This window comes from Dasypus novemcinctus, chromosome 27, assembly GCF_030445035.2.
Source record: "Dasypus novemcinctus isolate mDasNov1 chromosome 27, mDasNov1.1.hap2, whole genome shotgun sequence".
Lineage (NCBI taxonomy): Eukaryota > Metazoa > Chordata > Mammalia > Cingulata > Dasypodidae > Dasypus > Dasypus novemcinctus.
In genome coordinates, this window is record NC_080699.1 from 17,862,816 (window position 1) to 17,881,295 (window position 18,480).

At 36.8% G+C, this 18,480-nt stretch overlaps 1 protein-coding gene across 5 annotated transcripts in view; it reads right to left on the reverse strand.

Moving 5' to 3' along the window:
• Positions 1-18,480, reverse strand: part of ALG9 (ALG9 alpha-1,2-mannosyltransferase) — a 151,902-nt gene that overhangs the window by 85,904 nt on the left and 47,518 nt on the right. For all 5 annotated transcript variants that reach the window (XM_071212329.1, XM_071212328.1, XM_071212326.1 and 2 more), the window contains 7 exons: positions 18,345-18,432; positions 18,061-18,166; positions 11,494-11,616; positions 8,157-8,311; positions 6,021-6,150; positions 5,264-5,411; positions 4,006-4,135 (listed from right to left, as the gene is read on the reverse strand). In XM_071212329.1, coding sequence (XP_071068430.1) covers positions 4,006-4,135; positions 5,264-5,411; positions 6,021-6,150; positions 8,157-8,311; positions 11,494-11,616; positions 18,061-18,166; positions 18,345-18,432 — 880 coding nt within the window. The remainder of the gene's footprint in view (positions 1-4,005; positions 4,136-5,263; positions 5,412-6,020; positions 6,151-8,156; positions 8,312-11,493; positions 11,617-18,060; positions 18,167-18,344; positions 18,433-18,480) is intronic.

Consider the following 18,480-nt stretch of genomic DNA (forward strand, 5'->3'; position numbering starts at 1 on the left):
GAAATAGAAAGCAACTTAAAAAAAAAAAAAGTAATGCTCAGCTACTTAATGTATATTCAGCTCCATTACATCAAGGAATGATTAGCTGTTATAAGAAAACATACATTCAAATGATGTATCATATGAGTAAACCATAAGTGGCTATGAAAGTAAGAGGAGATATATAATATTAAGAATATTAGGAAATCCTTAACCAAATAAAATAAAATTTCTTATCCTGGGGCTAACATTTTTTAAGTTAGAAAAAAATTAATCAATAACCAATTTGCTTTTTTTAAAAGGTAACATATAGGTAAGTTTCTAATAAGGTTGCTTAAGCATTAAATCAAAGTCAGATCTGTAAGCTCCCTCCGAAAGAGTTGTTTTTTCCTCCAAAGTCTATCCAATGACGAGGTTGCTCCCAAATCAGATACCAGATTTGGAGCTGGAAGGAAATCATTCTACTTCAAATAGTGAACAAAAACTTGGTTTTGTCAAGAAACAGAAAGGTGACACGGTTAGGGTTATCTGTCTCCATATATCTTCTAAAATTGGACCTCAGTTCTGACAGAAAATTTCAGCATGTTCCACTGAAATACCACCTGTTCAACAAGGGGATATTTACCAACTAATCAATACTATTAAAGAATTTACAGCAAAATAAAAAATAAATTCTTTTTGCAATATAATTATAATTGCAGGAGAAATCACAAAGCCCATATTAACACTCACTCCTAAATCTTGATAAACTCAAGAGGGTCAAGGAGGATAGTGAAATAAAGGAGGTCATGTGTGTTTCCTAGTTTCCATGCAGAACAGAAACGGCACAGACTGAACCCCTTAGTATGGAAACCAAGCACTGCCTAAAACCTGCCGCTCAGAGCCAAAGGGCAGACAAAAACAATGCTGCCCTTTAGCACACTCAGGAAGAGGGAGAAGAGAATTATTTTGCCTTCTTGACTCAACCCAGACTTAAAACGAGGACTGATACCAGAAGCATCAAGGATAGTATGGCATGTGCTCCTTCAAAGGTCAGGCAAAGTTATTTGGCCATTAAAATCATGATTCTGGTTTCATTTCTTAAAGAACTAAACACATAAAATTTTTAAAAGTAATTGAGGTGTTTCTTTCACAAAGCTATGCTCATATAGAAAGAAGGAAAAAAAATAACAGAAGAAAAAAAACAAAAAACTAAGAACATCAAAATAGTAATAGTAGTAATGATAGGTAATGGATGACGGATGTTTTTTTTTCCCTTATCCATAACTGTCAGTATTTTATACAGTGAATGTATATTACTTTTATCCAACAGAGAAACACAAATATTTTTTAAACAGTTAACTAAATGAAATGAATCCCTGATCACAACTCAACAGTAAGCCACCAAATGTCCCTTTTACTTTCCACAGGGTCAAAAATAAGGGGCCTCGTGAAGCGGCTGTGGCTCAATCAGTTGGGCTCCTGTCTACATGGGAGGCCCTGGGTTCGCGTCCTGGGGCCCCCTTGTAAAGGCAGGCTTGACCACACACTGCAGAGTGCCTCCCAGCCCACAAGCACCACCGAGAGTGGACTCAGCAAGGTGACAGAACAAAAAGACAAGCAAAAACACAAAAGAGCATGCAGTGAATGGACACAAAGAGCAGACAAGAAGCAAGCCATGGGCGGGGGGGAATAAAAATAATAAAATACAGACACAGAAGAATGCACAGCGAATGGACATAGAAAGCAGATAGCAAGCAAAAAGCCACGAGTGGGGATTAAAAAATAATAATAATAAGGGGCCTCAATTTGGAGGGTAATTCTCCCAGCATGCAGGAAAAGCCCCTGAAACTAGAACACAAAAAGAACTCTGCAAGAAAACTCTCAAACACAGGAAAGTGGATGAGGCACACTGGACAATACACAACTAACAGATATCTAACTGGTCAGCCAGCGTTTTGGTGACTCCTACTGGCATTCTGAAAAATCTTCACCTTAGGCAAAGGTAACATACAGTCACTTTTAATCAAATTTAGAGGTGTCTGGTAGCTGAGAATATATAAAGATGATCTAACCAGAGACAGCTAGTAACCAAAACCTAAGAAATGTGCAAAAAGCCATTGTAGATTTTATAGCCAGCTTTTTTTCATGTTTCTATCCCAATAACTGATGAATATGCATTTATCTACTCAGAAAGCATGTGCAGGCTAATTACCAGGTATGCAGCACTATCCAGATGTTATAAAGCATACAAAAGAAATAATGTAGTAGTTCCCTTAGTAATATTAACAATTTGATGGGGAAAGGTAAGATATACATATCAGAAATATTTAAATAACATAAAATAACAGAATTAAATGGCTAAATGAGCTGTACAGATACATACTTAAGGCACTTTAAGGAAGGACTGTTCAATGTGACTTAAATTATTGGAAAATACTTCAGAGAGAAAAAAAATTCTTTTAGTTTGAGAAGAAAACAAAGGTAGTTTAGCCAGGATTCCCAACTAAAGCAAAGTTACTGGCATGGAAAAGGCAGTAATGAGTCTGGAGAGACTGGAACAAAAATTAGGTTTAGAAACAATAAAAATAAGGAAAAAGAGAGAGATTGGGGCTTTACATGTTCCTTTCCCTCTAATCCATCTATTATGCCATTATCACACTAAAAATATTTATTGGAAAATCTATTTGTGCCAGACCCTGTGCTAAATATGAAAGGGATACAATATCTTATCTCATAATAATTTTCCAAAGTAGGTATTATTATTCCCATTTCACAGAGAGAAACCAAAATTAAACAGAGGAGTTAACTAATCTGCCCAAGGTCACCAAGGTAGTAAGCAACAGAGCTCTCCAACTCCAAAGTCCATGCTCTTTTTAACTACCCCACACCTTTTACAAAAGCATAGTTCTGGTAACATCTCTCTGCCTTTATATCTTCCCCCATCATGATGTATTCTCCCTCCTTCTTGACTGTCCGCTGTCCCCATGATTATCTCCTGTACATCAAAACCTGTTCTCAGGAGAATATCCATGGCTAAAGTGAAAATGACCAATAACACCTTACCCTGCCCAGGGGTATTTTCATTTTAACAGGAAGCAGAGCTTAAATGAGAAGAATGACACTCTAACATCAGCCACTTGGTAGAAATACGTATCTTACCTTTTCAGGGGCCAGCCCAAGCATGTGTCATAAGATAGTTTACAGTTAAAGCTCATACAATAAGAACCTCACCTATAAGCCTGAGGGTCTCTATGGAGTCTAACCAGCCCCAATCTAGGAGACATAAGGTCAGATGTGGCTGTATGGTTGCTTCGTTAGAAACTAGAGGCCCTGATACTTTACATTTTAAGCATATGACATACAAAAGTCTTAATGAAATATGTTTCACATTTAAACTGCTCAATGTTTCTTTGACAGGCTGCCAAAAATGTGCTTCCTAAAAATTCTGTAAAACAATCTTTTACTGTCTCTGGGAACCAGAAGGACCATTGGTTTTATTGCTCTCATCTTTGATTTTACAGGAATCAAATGTCAAAAGTACCACCTTTTAAAGGAACTGAAGTCAAATGAGCATGAACTCTCATAGCACATGAAGACAAGTAGGCAGAAGATCTAAAACTGATCAAGCATGCCCCATGGCATTATGAAAATAGTTTCCACTGTCCATTTTCTGAAAACTAGAACATATCAGCAGTTAAGCCACACGTTCATCTGATAACTGGAAAGTTCCCCACCACATATTTTAATGGGCCAAGGAATAAGAGTTTCAGAATGTATTCTAGAAAAGAAGTTCAAATGCTACCATAAGGAAATTTCCAGCCCACCCAAAAACGAAGAAATCATATTGAATTATATGTTTCACCAAGGAAAAACACAAGTAAAGAGATAATTTGAAGATAAAAGTGACTGTTAACACTTTTTCAACAAAGTTGTCTATCCCTAACCCTAAAGAAGCTGTTTTCTAAGAAATTCCCATTTCATCAATACCAACCAGTTTTAGGGTTAAGGCTATTTACGTAAGGAAGAGGAGAAGGGTGCCCTTACATATCTGGACAACTCTTCAAGATTCTGGTCATTCATGTCAGCAGGGATGATCCGGGTGGCCAACGGTCCCTCAGCAAAAGGTTTTGGTAATTGGCCCCTGAACTCTGATGGAATGAACTGAAGCTGCCAGCTGTCAGAAATACAAATAAGGAGAACAAGAAAAGCACAGGGGAATCATATTGCTAAATGTACTTGAAACAAACAAACCAAAAGGAAAAAAAAAATCACGTGAAAAACATTTCACTTGGAAAAAAAATATTTCTGCTAAAACCTCAACCAGGGAGCACAGAGGCAGAGGTCATGAGTCGATTCAAGATTATTGAGAAATTTAAAACTAGAGGTCTCTTAATCCATTTCACCAACTCTCAGCAGTGAAATTTGCAACCAAATGGTCATACAAATAGGGGCAAAGATGCAACCAGACAAGCTTCAGTTTATTGTCCATTTCCATGTAATCAGGACTTAGAAAAATTAAACAAATTCATCAGTATATAAAGAAAAGAATGAAATGTAATATACAACACTAAGAAAACACTATGGGAGAAAGTACTTTGTTCCTTCAAAGTACCTTTAGTTATAAAACCATTTCAAGTATAAAAGGCAAGGCCAAAGTCAATACTTAAAGAAAAAAAAGTTTTAATCAGTAAAGAGATACAGGGTCTTTATCAAACACAAAATACCACCAGCTAAAGTTAAGCTGCTCAAACAGAGCAACACAGTCATCTTGACCAGATTTCCCTTTTACCAAAATAGGACTCTCCTCAGTGGGAACTAAGCAGATACAAGGAACTCCAGAGCCCATGCTACCATCTCCAACAACAGACAGCATGAAGGTAAGCGGACACATGTCTTCGCCACAGCGTTCCCCAGTGTCCCAAAGTTGGCAAAGAACTTTCACTGTTGTTAGGTGGAAAAAAAGTCCTTCTCTAAAAACACTCCTCTAGACTGCTTTACAGAAGAGGATTTAAATATGAACCCTCAGTAAGAGGCACCAGCAGGGGTCTAGGGCCCAGTGTGTTTTCAGAAGTTCCCAGACACACGTAGCTGTAAGCAGTTAGGGTGTAGACAGACAGCACCCTGTCTAATGAACACAGGAGATGGGGGTACAGGGCAGATCCCACAGCTCTCTGAGATGGGAAATCATTCAATAACTTTTTGTGAAAACTTCAAAACAAAAGAAAAAATTAAGGAAGCAATGCCATGGAATTGCTGCTAGTACCCCTTGGTTTAAAACACTGTTAATTAAAGGACAACTTACTTATCGGGCAGAAGGAAGCTGCTGGGAAAGCGATACCACTCTTTACCGACACAGACGTTCACAGGTCTGCCTTCTGGGACAGTGTGGATAGTTGGGTCTGTAGCGATTCGGTAAAATTCTGGATATAAATCAAGGGGTCCATGATATCCTGAAGGGGAGAAAGGTTAAGTGAAAGCCAACAACGAGCAAGATTAGATTCTGACATTTAATTATCACATGTGCTAACATCCCACTGAAATCCACATTAAATATGAGAGTGCAAAGGACCCCAGCAACTCCAACGGGAAGCCTGCTCTACAGAGCAATCTTTACGGTTAGGAAGATGGTTACAGCCAAAGCCGTATTTTGCCAAAAATAATTTGCTTTCTTGTCCGTCTCTTCACCATTTTACCTTTTAAACTTCATGTTCTTTGAGCACATTTTAATATTCTGGGTCCAAATAATATCACAAGAAAGAATATAATCATGAGAATTAAGCCCCAAATTTGCATCCTAAGTTTAAGGCTTTCTTAATTCATCAGCATTCTTTAAAAGGAGAAAAAAACAACAAAAATAAGAGAAAATAAAATAAAATCACAGTAAAAAGAATTCCCAATCATCTCTTCAGTCCTATGGTACAGAAGTCATATCCTAGTCATAATAATATGGCAACAGATTCTCCCTATAGGAAAGGCCTCCTCTTAGCTTAAGCTGAATATGTATTAAACAACTGTGTATTAAGTAAAACCTCAAGTTAAAATATTGTTGGTACACCTACCCCTGAACAGTGCCACAGAGCGAGAAAAGGATAAGAGCCCAAACAGAAGGACTGTTCCTAATGCCAGCCAATTGGACGTCACTGTATAATGCTCCAGGCGGTAGCGTTGAAAGACAAAGTGGTAACATTTCTAGAAAAGAAGAAAATTGTTTTGAAAAAAGAAGATAATATCTTGCAGAATATACAAAACCACAAGATATCACAGTAATCCCAAGACTGAGGAAGCAGAAAAAGGGGCTCTTTTAAGGGTAATTGCATAGACTTGGATAACCCCCATAAATTCTAAGATAAAAGCAAACTCCTGTAAGACTATCTATATGGTCAGCTCAGCCAAGGTTATCTCACCAGCATCACAGGAAATATGAATATTTCCCTAATACTTAAAGCCACAATAATTTTTAATAGTTAAAACAAAAATTATTTTTTGTAGTTTTGATAAATGAAGTATCTCCATTAACCTTTACTTTCCTTACCCAAAAGTTTTCATCAGTTTTTAGTATCAACAAAATGTCTCATGATCAAACAAGATGATAAAATAATCCATCACAAAAAACCCTAAGAATTTGCTTCTAATTATCTGCCAAACTACTTTACCAAGTAGATGAATACAGTTATAATGTATACACACATGCATGAATTCTGCTGTCTTTGAGTACCTTTTCTTAGATTTCTTTCCTTTCTTCATTTCCTCCTAGACTGGAATAACACTTGCGGAAAGCAATTTGACAATATATAACAAGTATCATAAATATGTTTGAACCCTTTTCATATTTTGGGGAATTTGTCCTAAAGAAATGATTCAAATGAAGATCTCTGTCCTGAAATGAAGATATCTGCCCTGGTATTATTTAAAATACTGAGAAAAGTAAAGCAAACTAAATTCCAACATGAATTACATTATATCCAATTGCTATACTACATATCCAATTCAATATATTATTATATATTATACATATTATACAATAATATGTGTTATACAGAGACTATGTATACTATATGTAATTCAGCAGAATGTTAGACTGTAATTAAAATGATGGGTATAGATAAAGTAACAGAGAATGTTATGGCATAATGTTAAGTTCAAAAGGGTATAAAATAATATGTATACTTTGATTACAATCATAATAAATCAGAAATTCCAAAAATGCTGGAAGCTTTGTAAGGGTAGTGGCAGTAACTTTTTTTTTTTTTTTACTACTTTCTAATGCAGTTCAATTACTTTTATAATTAAAAAAAAATTTTAAGACTTTCATCCTAACATGGATAAACCTTGAAAACATTAAACTAAGTGAAAGAAGCCACTCACAAAAGACCATGTCTTATGGTACCATTTATACAAAATGTCTATAATAGGCACATCTACAGAGACAGAAAGGAAATGAATGGTTGCTCACAGCTCAGGAGGGGTATATGGAGAAAGAGGGACAAAAGCTAAAGGGGAAGGATTTCTTTCTACAGTGATGAAAAATTTCTAAGATTGACTTGATGATGGATACACATATCTGTGAATATAATAAAAACCACTGAATTGTACTTTAAATGTGTAAGTTGTACAGTATATGAATTATATCTCAATAAAGTTGTTAAAAAAAAACTATTTTTTCTGCCAGCTGCAAATACGAGCAGAGGGCAAGAACGTCTAGAGGATGTTGAGACCATAAATACAACTATATTCAAACAAAGTTAAGATTAGCTCTGACAGGGAATTGACCTGGACAGGTTTTAAGCCAGGATTATAAAGTATCCCATATTGCTAAACTGCCTGATATAATCACAAACACTTGGGCAAATTTTATTCTCCTCTAGTAGCTGAAGAGCTGATATTTCATTTGCTCTCCTATAGCACCACCATTCTGTGGTAAGCCTATATAATGACTTTAAAAAAAAAACAACTATTTTTGCTGGTAACAGAGACCAATTAACACACATCTGTAAATCCGTAATCGGTAAATAAGGATATAATAAACAGCTAAGTAATCAATACAAGAAACTTTAGTAACATGATCTGTATCAGGTTAAATGTGATGGATAAAATATCTTAGCCAGATGTATTCTGTAATTTGCCCTTAAGTTTCATGAGTTATGATTTAAAAAGTGAAACAGAATGATGCTGATATACATTTTCCTGAAACTCACCTGAAGCGCAGAAAGAGCCACAGCACCACAGAGACATATGAGTGGATACACAGGGAAAAGAAATCTCTCCTCTTTGTGAGGCTGGATGAAGAAAATTATAAACCAAATATACATTGGAGCCAAGGTAAGCCAATATGGGTGGCCTAAATTCTGAACTGCAAGACACAGAAAAATATCCACCTTTCACCATATTAAAACAAAGCAACATACTTAGTGTCAATATGCTTTTGATTTCAGAATTGGGATTATGTCCTAGGGCACCCCAAGTTTCAACTATATCTTTCATACTTTCTTCAGTGGAATAAAGGTGTCAAGTAGAAAAAGGAATATACTCCACAGCTCTCCCAAAAGATCGAAAATCTAAGGGAGGTACAATACTAGATTTGGCTAGAATACAAACAGAAGTCAGGCTAATGGTCACTGGGCTTAATAAATTCTACATTAAATGAAGGGAGAAAAAGCCTTGTATCTCTAAGAACCCTGTCATTAAGACAAAAGGTTCCTGAGATTAATCAAAAGCATAAACTCATTTCTTGGGCTTTAATTCCTATGTCTGTTTGTACATTAATCTTCTTACCTATAAACTAAAAGGTCATATAGCCATAAATCAAAGGAAAGAAAAGGAGATGGATCCTCAAACCCATCCCTGGTTTTCATTAAGCTACAAATGAAAAAGAGCTTGTTTCAAAAGCAAAAATAAAAACACCCTTAAAGGAAGATTTACTGATTAAGTTTTCTTTCCTCTTCTGCAATACCCATCCACTATGGAACTCAAAGTTGGAACCAGAAATGTACTCAAAGCTTGTGAAAGGATTAAAGGCTAGGTAACTGGGTTAGGGGTTGTCAGAGTTCTAGGCATTATTTTTATATTACTTTTACAACTTTCCTGTAAGTTTTGAAGTTATTTCAAAATCAAAAGTTAAGAAAAAAAAATTAGAGGAACTTAAAAAACACTAAGACTCATGAACCTGCTGTGGTTGGGTACATAAACAATGAGTGATAAATCCATAACCCACAGTGAAGGCATCTCCTGCTGTGCTTATATTAGTGGATAATGAGCAGCGCATCCAAATCACTGGCAAATAGGTCCACCATGCCCCCTGGTGTCCAGTATGACTCCAGCAAACATGTTTAGATGACAAGATCAGGATTGTGAAAAATCTACCTGAGTGATGCCCAATTTGGCATTTTTAGGTTATCTGTATCTTTCTAAAAATTCTTTAGAGATAAAAATTCTTGAACCTCAATAACAAGCTTAATTTTAAAAATTTCCACTCTAAGATTTTACCATGAGATTATAGGCAATAATTTAGGATTTTTAACTCTCCAAAAAGTGTATTTTAAGTTGGAATTTTCATAATTATAAGAAAATAAATCTATTTCTTATACACAAGAACAGTTATTTCATCTTTTGTATTTTAAAGGCTAACAGATAAATTTTTTAAATATGACCTAAAATTTTGAAATGTCTTGCTTCTTTATATTTTTCTATTTTTTTTAAAGTATTATTTATATTATAAAATATACATATGCTAAATTTTCTTACTAGGTGGACATATGGATGACAGATATTTTTAAGTCAAATTTGCATATATATTGTAGAGAATGGCTTACTATACTTTTTCTTTTAACTTATATCACAAGAACTTGCAAAATTCCCACAAACCGAATATTTTTATAGTCTGGCAAAAAGTTGCTTTACAAAAAAATAAAAAGCAGTTCTTAAGAAATACAAGGAATGAAAGAATTTAAGTTAACACCTTAAGGAAGCAAACAGCTGAATCCAAAATGTGAGATAGTATGCAAGATATATCTACGCCCTGGTTTCTTTAAGAAATCTTTGGGAGAAAAAAACAGAGGAGGAAACTCTCAAGAAGCATAATAAACATAATGAAAAATTCAATTTGTGACCCTTGCTTATATCCTGTTCAAACTAACTATAAAAAGACATTTTTCAGAAAACCTAGAAAATCTGATTATCAACTGGGTATTAGATGATATTCAAAAATTACTGTAGGGAAACGGACTTGGCCCAGTGCATAGGGTATCCCCCTACCACATGGGAGGTTCAAGGTTCAAACCCCGGGCCTCCTTGACCCGTGTGGAGCTGGCCCACATGCAGTTCTGATGTGTGCAAGGAGTGCCATGCCACGCAGAAGTGCCCCCCACATAGGGGAGCCCCATGCGCAAGGAGTGCACCCCGTAAGGAGAGCCGCCCAGCGCAAAAGAAAGTTCAGCCTGCCCAGGAATGGCGCCGCACACACGGAGAGCTGACGCAGCAAGATGATGCAACAAAAAAAAACACAGATCCCCGTGCCGCTGACAACAACAGAAGTGGACAAAAAGAAGAACACGCAGCAAATGGACACAGAGAACAGACAACTGGGCGGGGGGGGGGGGGGGCGGGAAGGGGAGAGAAATAAATAAAATAAATCTTAAAAAAAAGAAAAGAAACTATTGTTAATCTTGATAGAACACTGGCATTATGGTTATGTTGAAATAAAACTATGGAAACAAAAAAAAAAACCCATGACTTTGCAGGCTGCTTTCATAGTCCAGTACTAGAACATGGTGAACTCTTTATAAACGATTAATAGTAGAAAAGCAGAAAAAGAGTAGGCTGAAAAGAATCAATTATATTACATCTAAATCAGACTGGAAAATCTGTAATTAAATCTCCTTACAAAGATCATATGAATTTCTGCTCAAATCTGTCTTCCATAAAAGAAATCATAAGCACTAAATATCCAGAGCCGTGACAACTTACAAAGAGAACACTGGTTGTGCAATACAAAATCAGAGCAAGCAAAATAAATAACAAATCATACCTTCTACAATAAGGCAAAAAGAGAAGCAAAAGGGTACAAAGAAAAGCATGTTGCTTCTTAGAAGTACAAATCTTTTCTTACTTCAGTTTGGGGGAAACCACACTGCATGGTTTGGTTTTCAAATTTTGGGTTGAAGTCATTTCCCAAAGAATGTCTGCCTTTAAGCAGGACTTATCTTAAGCAGCCTTTCAGGTTAACAGTCACTTCTTCAGGACAGAAGATTCTAATAGGCCTGTTACCCCTGAGATTTCATAAATGCTTTTGCTTCCCTGGGTGTTTCTATAAATTATCCTGACTTCCTCAACTTGAAGCGTTTTGAAGATCCTCCTTCTATTAGTTTAATTAATCAAATTGTATGGGTTCATAAATTTACAAAAACAGATTGAAAATCCATTCCCATTGGAAGAAAAGGAAGAATGAAATAAGTAGAATTTTTTTTTCACTTCTTGGTATACATTGTTACTTGCTCTTTCCTCACAAGAAACCCTAGTGTCTTTCATGCCACTCACCATGAAATCTCTGCAGCAGGTATTCCATAAGAGAAGTCAGTGGCAAGACCAGGAGAGCCAAAGCAAAGGCTATGTTGAAATTCAGAAATCCATTCATTAAATAGAAATACCAGGGTTCTGTACCTGTGGAAACAAGGAGGTAAGGCATCATTAGTGAATGCCTCCAATACTTATTACAATGCTTGACTCATAATAAGCTTTGCTCAAGTAACGTTGATGACCCAATGACTCAGGAATGAGAGCCCACAAGCCCACTCTCTTTCCATGTTCAGCTACACACAGGAAGCACAAACATAGAAGATGGGACGGGAACAGGATTAGGCATGATGATTCAGATAAAAATCAAAAGTTGATAATATTTAGCTGTATTTTCTATAGTGGCCACTATATCTAGTCTAAGTTGCCATGCACAAGTGGGACTAATACTTTTTCATAACAACCAAATAATTTAAATAGCTTAGGAACATATAGCCATGTACAGCTAAAAAAATTAAAATGCTATTTTGAATCAAATTAATCCCTTACCATTCTAAAGACTAAAGGAAAGTGATAAAGAAACTTGGGCCTCTGCCATTTTGTTCACCTGTTTGTTCCATTTACATTCGACATGCTTTCCCCTGGAATATGCTCAACCACCATTTTATAGGCATGTACATAGGGGGCCATGCATCAGGATCATGTTCAGACCCAAGCCCTGCTCAGAAGCCTTGAGGATTCAGAACGAAGCAAAATGTCTGAAAATATAATCATGTTAGTTCTGAATCTTTAACTCAAAATCCTTAAAACCAAATGATGAAAAACAGCCCCCTCTGCACATTTAGCAGTTTTCTCATCTGCCTTGCCTCTCTGTATGATTACTTCAATCAGTCAGTGAATGACACATGCGGATTTTAATCACTGTGTGTTGTGACACCCGCCTTGCATCACAGCAATTTCCTGTAATCAGCATTGCTTAAAAGGCTAATCAGAAGGCAGAGGAATAGTCAGGCAAACCTGACATTTTTGCAGCTTGCACAGCAAAATAAGATTAGAAACCAAACCCATAATGCTAGAAACATTAAAGGAATAAGAGAAAGGGGATACATGAAGGGCTGAAGTTCAATCAGGGGTGTCACTTTCTGTGAAAGCTCACTCCTGCCTAAATACAATGATTGCAATTGTTCAGGCTAAGTTTATTATGGACATTAATATCTCATATTCTTTAAAAGTAACCTTTTGGACTACAGAAAGCTAATGGATGGTTTTATTTTCCAAACAGAAATATTGGTCTTCTCTGGATTTTTATTAATATTTAATAACAGTTCCTCTATTGAATCCTTGAGGAGTCTGCTTTTCAGAGAGGTTAGTTTTCACACAACACTCTGCTGTACAAGTGTTCAGGAAGAACTTCCAACTTTTGACCTGCTTTTTCCCTTAATAGGATTTTTGAAATCTGAGCCCTTGAAGAAAAATCAGTCATCTTTTACCTCATCTTAATACAGATGCTAATAAGCATCAATAGCAAGAACCCCCCTGTCATATGGTAACACATGGGAAAATTACAACTAATTTAACTTATGGACAGTAGTTAGCAGTAATAGTGTAATGAGGAGGTATAGAATGTCTCCTTTTGGACTAATGAAAACATTCTAAAATTGACTGAGGTAATAACAGCACAACTCTGTGTGAAAATAAGAGCTACTGACTGTACACTTTGAGTGGACTGTACAAAGCATGAGGCTGTATAATAGAGTGTTATCCAGTGGTGGAAGATGGACTGTGGTTAACAGAACAATTATGAGAACGTTCTGTCATGCACGATAACAAACAGGGTGTTAATAATAATAATTGGGTGGGTTGGGGAAAAATACACCAAATATAAGATATGGGCTATAGATAGATGTAATATTTTGACACTGCTCTTTCATAATTTATAACAAATGTCTCACAACAATGCAAGGTATTGGTGATGGGGTGATGTATGGGAGCTCTGTATGATGACATGCATGTTCATTTTGTAAGTTCACAACTTTTACTATACATTTATCATTTATGTAAATTCATTTATGAATGATCAAGTTCAATAAAATTTTATTTTTTAAAAAAAGGGTAAAAGGGGACAGAAAGAGTGATCGCTCTCATGCCACTATCCTCCCCTACTTGATGAGACACCTGTCTCAGAAAAGGAAAGAGTAAAAAGCTTTTATCTCTTTCTAGGGAGATATTCAATGCTGCTCCTTAGAAAGTACTGAAGCTGAACTATGCAGAAAAAATGTGTCAGGATGACAACCTAAGCATTTAACTGATGTCAAGATGTAAGGTGAAAAAAAACTAGAAGCAGGGCCTCTTCAGGGAGTGACTCACCAGTCTTCCTCTTTATGGAAAGTGCCTCAATTTTTTTTCATTCAAATGCAATAAGAGAGAAATGAAAAAGGCTAACAGAAGAAGGGATAATATTTACTGTCCAATAGATTGAATGAAGGGGAAGTGATTTAAATACCTACAATTTATAGAACTGTAAGAACTAAATTATAGTAAGGCATCCTTATAAACACCAAATTTACATCATGAAGAGGAAAAAGCAACCAGGGCCCAAAAGAAATGATTAACAAAAGAGTGAAGGCTCTAGAAGAGTTTTGGATGGCAGGCAGCTCTAAGCAGGCCTCCCAAGACTCCACCTGCACATTCTCCTCTGCCGCTGAGAAATGGTAGACCTTCTAATAGAAGGCATTCACTTTTACCTTCTGCAACTGCCTGCCCAGAGATTGTGCAGCTGATGAAACATAAACAGCTCTTGTAATCTCGTCCTAACTGAAAGTAGCATCCTTGAGTAGACCCACTCTTATTTCCAAAGAAAGAACATTTCTTATAACTTTCCTCTAAGCCTTCCCCCAGGGCTTTGTAATCCTCATCAGAAACTTGCCAGACAAAAATATGCATCAACAGCAACATCTGAGGACTCTAAATGTTTCAAGGGTCAAAGAGAAAATCACAGCTGACACTTGTCACCTTTTTTGCAACACTAAATTTCTTTGATCTTTGAACACATACTAGATGTTTTCCCAATATGTTCAGAATTTTATGTCTACACTACTCTAAATTTCCTAAATGCTGAGTATTCTTTATCCTGTCCAAACATTCCTCTTTCCTTCAGCAAGGGTGTGGTGCAATGCTCCCACTGAAAGGAAAGCCTGCCAGTATGCATGTCCCTCTGCCAGCCAAGCCCTTCTGTGGCTCTTGGTCACCCTCCAAACCCAACTCAGCACTGAGTCTTCAAAGGGGCAACGAACAGCCCATTCAAGAGATTGCATCTTATCTTCTCCTAAACCCATCTCATGCTCTCTGTTTTTATAAGCTTTATTCCCTTGGAGAGTCTCAAGAACCATACTCCAGGGTTTTGATTAGGTTGTTTCAGAGGAAAGAACACAGGTTTGTAGTCAAACAACCCTGGACTCATCCTATTTCTGCCACTTATTTAACCATGTGCAAAGTTTATCACTATCTCAATGCTGGTTTCCTCAACTGTGAATGAGGGTATCTAAAATCTCAGTATTGTGAGGTATGAGATGGTATGTGTAAAATTTCTGGTATATAGTAGGTATTAAATAAACAGAAGTTACTGTAATTAATAGTTGTGAAAAAATAATCCTCTTCTTTTCCCTGGCTTCTAAAGAAAGGAGTCAAGCTCAGTACTGGAGTGTGTGACTTTTTGGTTTAAAAAGTACTTTTCTTATTTGGTATCAAGAAAATCCAAACCTAGTGCCACAGCCAGGTCTAACCAAAATAGTTCTAGGATGCAATAGTAATCAAAGCACTATGTAACTTGATGGATTCTTCAGGATTCATCTATTCATTCTTGACAAATCTTTATTGAAGACCTAAAATATTTTAAAAATACCTACACCTAAGATGGAAGAAGTACTCTTTATGCAGACCTGCTAAAGCTAAAAGGAATTAGCACTCTTTAAAAGAATGGAAATCAGAAAAAAATTTAAAGATGATATAAAAGCACAAAAATTTTACTATCAAGGAACAACCCCCCAAAGTCCAGCTTACTACAGCACAGCACCAGTCCTATTTGTGCCCTGCTCTGGCAATTCCCTGTACCAATTCCCTGTACCTACAAATAGGAAAGTGATCAGTTCCAGAACATATAGAATACAAAAATCCAAACTGAAGCTATCCTAGGTTCATTAAAATGGGCAGGAAGAAACCCCAAGGACTTCCCAGTAAAATATTAGCAAAATGAACACAAATGCCAACGTCCAAGGAAAGGCTGGCCACTGCTCTGCTGGGTCCTGAGACCTATTATAGGGGTTCCTTGATCCACTACCATCTAGAAACATAAGTCAGAATTATTTTCTACTCCTCCTAACAACCTGCTTATTTCTAGATGTATAAACCTCATCGATCTAACGGTCTACAGAAGAAATGTATTTTCCATGCACTCTCACAAATATTTTTATAAATAAGCAGTGAGAATATCAATAGGTAATTATCTATGAAGGTGTCGATACCAGTTTTTCCAATTTAAACTCAAATGAACTCAATTTATTCACCCATGCAGAATGGATATTATGTTGTTCCATGTAAACTAATTTCTTTCTTTCTCTTTTTTTTTTTTAGGCAGTATCAGGTCTTGAACCCAGGACCTCATACCCAATGAGAGTCGGTTTTTTCATTTGTTTGCATGTTTGTTTTCAGGAGGCACTGGGTATTGAACCTGGGACCTCATATATGGGAAGCAGGCGCTCAACCACTTGAGCTACATCTGCTCCCTTTTTTTTTTTTTTGATTTATTTATTTATATCTCTCCCCTCCCCACCACCCAGTTTGTCTATTCTCTGTGTCTGTTTGCTGCGTCTTCTTTGTCCGCTTCTGTTGTTGTCAGTGGCACGGGAATCTGTGTTTCTTTTTGTTGCGTCATCTTGCTGCGTTAGCTCTCCGTGTGTGCGGCGCCATTCCTGGGCAGGCTGCACTTTCTTTCGCGTTGGGCGGCTCTCCTTACGGGGTGCACTCGTTGCACGTGGGGCTCCCCTACACGGGGGACACCCCTGCGTGGCGCGGCACTCCTTGCGTGCAGCAGCACTGAGCATGGGCCAGCTCCACACGGGTCAACGAGGCCCGGGGTTTGAACCAGGGACCTCCCATGTGGTAGACAGATGCCCTAACCACTGGGCCAACTCCACTGCCCTAAACTGATTTCTAATGTACAATCTGGGTTTAAGAAGAGATTCTCTTCGTAGAATCAAATGAACTTTTACAAGTCAGCTTAAACAAGAGGAAACTAAAGGCATGCAAACTCTCCCTAGCTAACGGGAGACATCTAGAGGGAAAGATTACACATTTAGGCAAAAACCCCAAATTGGGGCTTTCTCTCACTTCCTTAGGGATCTTGGAGCCATAAGAAAGTCTTTCAAAAGTTTCTTCACTTACAATTTTTCTCTACCCATGCAGTCTATGAAGGCAACTCACCAAACAAAACACAGCTTATTTTGACCGATTACCGTCAAAAATGACAAAATTCCCCAAATCCCAGGAGCCTGTATTAAATCTCATTCATATTCTTACTTTACATCTCCTCTTTCCATCTATTGGTTCTATTGGCAAAGCAGCACAGATAAATTATGGACATGGATATCAGCACACCTTATGTTTACAAGAAGCACCAACAGAGATATACTAACCTGCTTCATAGCAGAACCCCAAGACAATTACATACAAAGAATGCTCCAAAAGAGTAAGGCAAATGAAACTACACGTATTTTAATATAAAACTCTCTCTCTCATAAAATATTTACTGACTTGGCTGCAACCATTCCTGACCTGATCAGATGGATCTCCAGCTCATCCCTCTGCAACAATTATTTCTGGGCCACAAACTCAAATCCTCTTATGGGCCAGATAAAATGGCTCAATTGCTGTCTAAGTGAAAGGTATCAAGAGAGGGGTGAGGATGGGGGTAAACTGGAGAATGCATCCCCACACTAATGGCACTCAAATTTGTTTTTTCTCTTAACTCTAAACTAGCCAAACTACCCACCTTCCTGGTTTGCTACATTTTGTCTGCAGATTTTCCAAACTCTCTCCCCTAATACCTATCCCGATACTGAAGAAATGTTAAAAAATAATAATAATAATACCTAATGTATATATGTATAGAAAATGTCTAGAGGAACAAACTACAAAACATTAAGAAGAGTTATCTGGAGATGACACAATTATGGTCATTTTTATTTTCTTCTTTTTGTTGTATTGATTGTCTTACAAGAAGAGAAAAAGGTAACTTTTAATTTTAAAAAAGTAGTATCAAAATCTTGACATCACTGACAGAATCTTCAAAACTCTGAAATCCAGAATAACAGACTGCAGTATCTGAATATCTGGTCACATTAATGAAGGAGAAATATCTAAGTAACTACAACATGTCATCACTGTGATATAGTCAAATGCCATTCTATTTTTAAATAAAATATCACCAGCAAAGACATGCTATATTTGAAGCAATGAGGCAACTAACTTAAAATTTTGAAGCTCAGGTGAATTAAGTTATCTCCTAACTCTTCCCCAAATTTCCTAGAGCCTTACCATAAAGATCAGGTCCATGAGGAGTAAAGACATTATACAAAACAATGTTGAGTGGTGTAATCACCAACTTCCCATAGTAGTAGCTGTCAATGACCACCACAGGCACCTGAAACAGAGAGAAAACACAGGGCTACTGCAGGGTTTTGTTTCAGAAACATTCTCACAATTCAAATGGGATATACCTCAGAATGAAAAACAGAATAAATTCCTAATGTTCACTTTCCTACATCAGAAGTTGCTTTCATTATGATTTTAGAACAAAATGAAGAAAAAAGAAAACTCACCAGAAAGAGTATTAGGGCCACCAGTGACCAGTGGAAAAAACTCTTCCACCTGTGTTTCATGACCAGCAAATCAAAGGCAATGGGTAAACTATTTAATAAAGAAACAGAAAGTGGGGAGTTAAATAAAATACATACA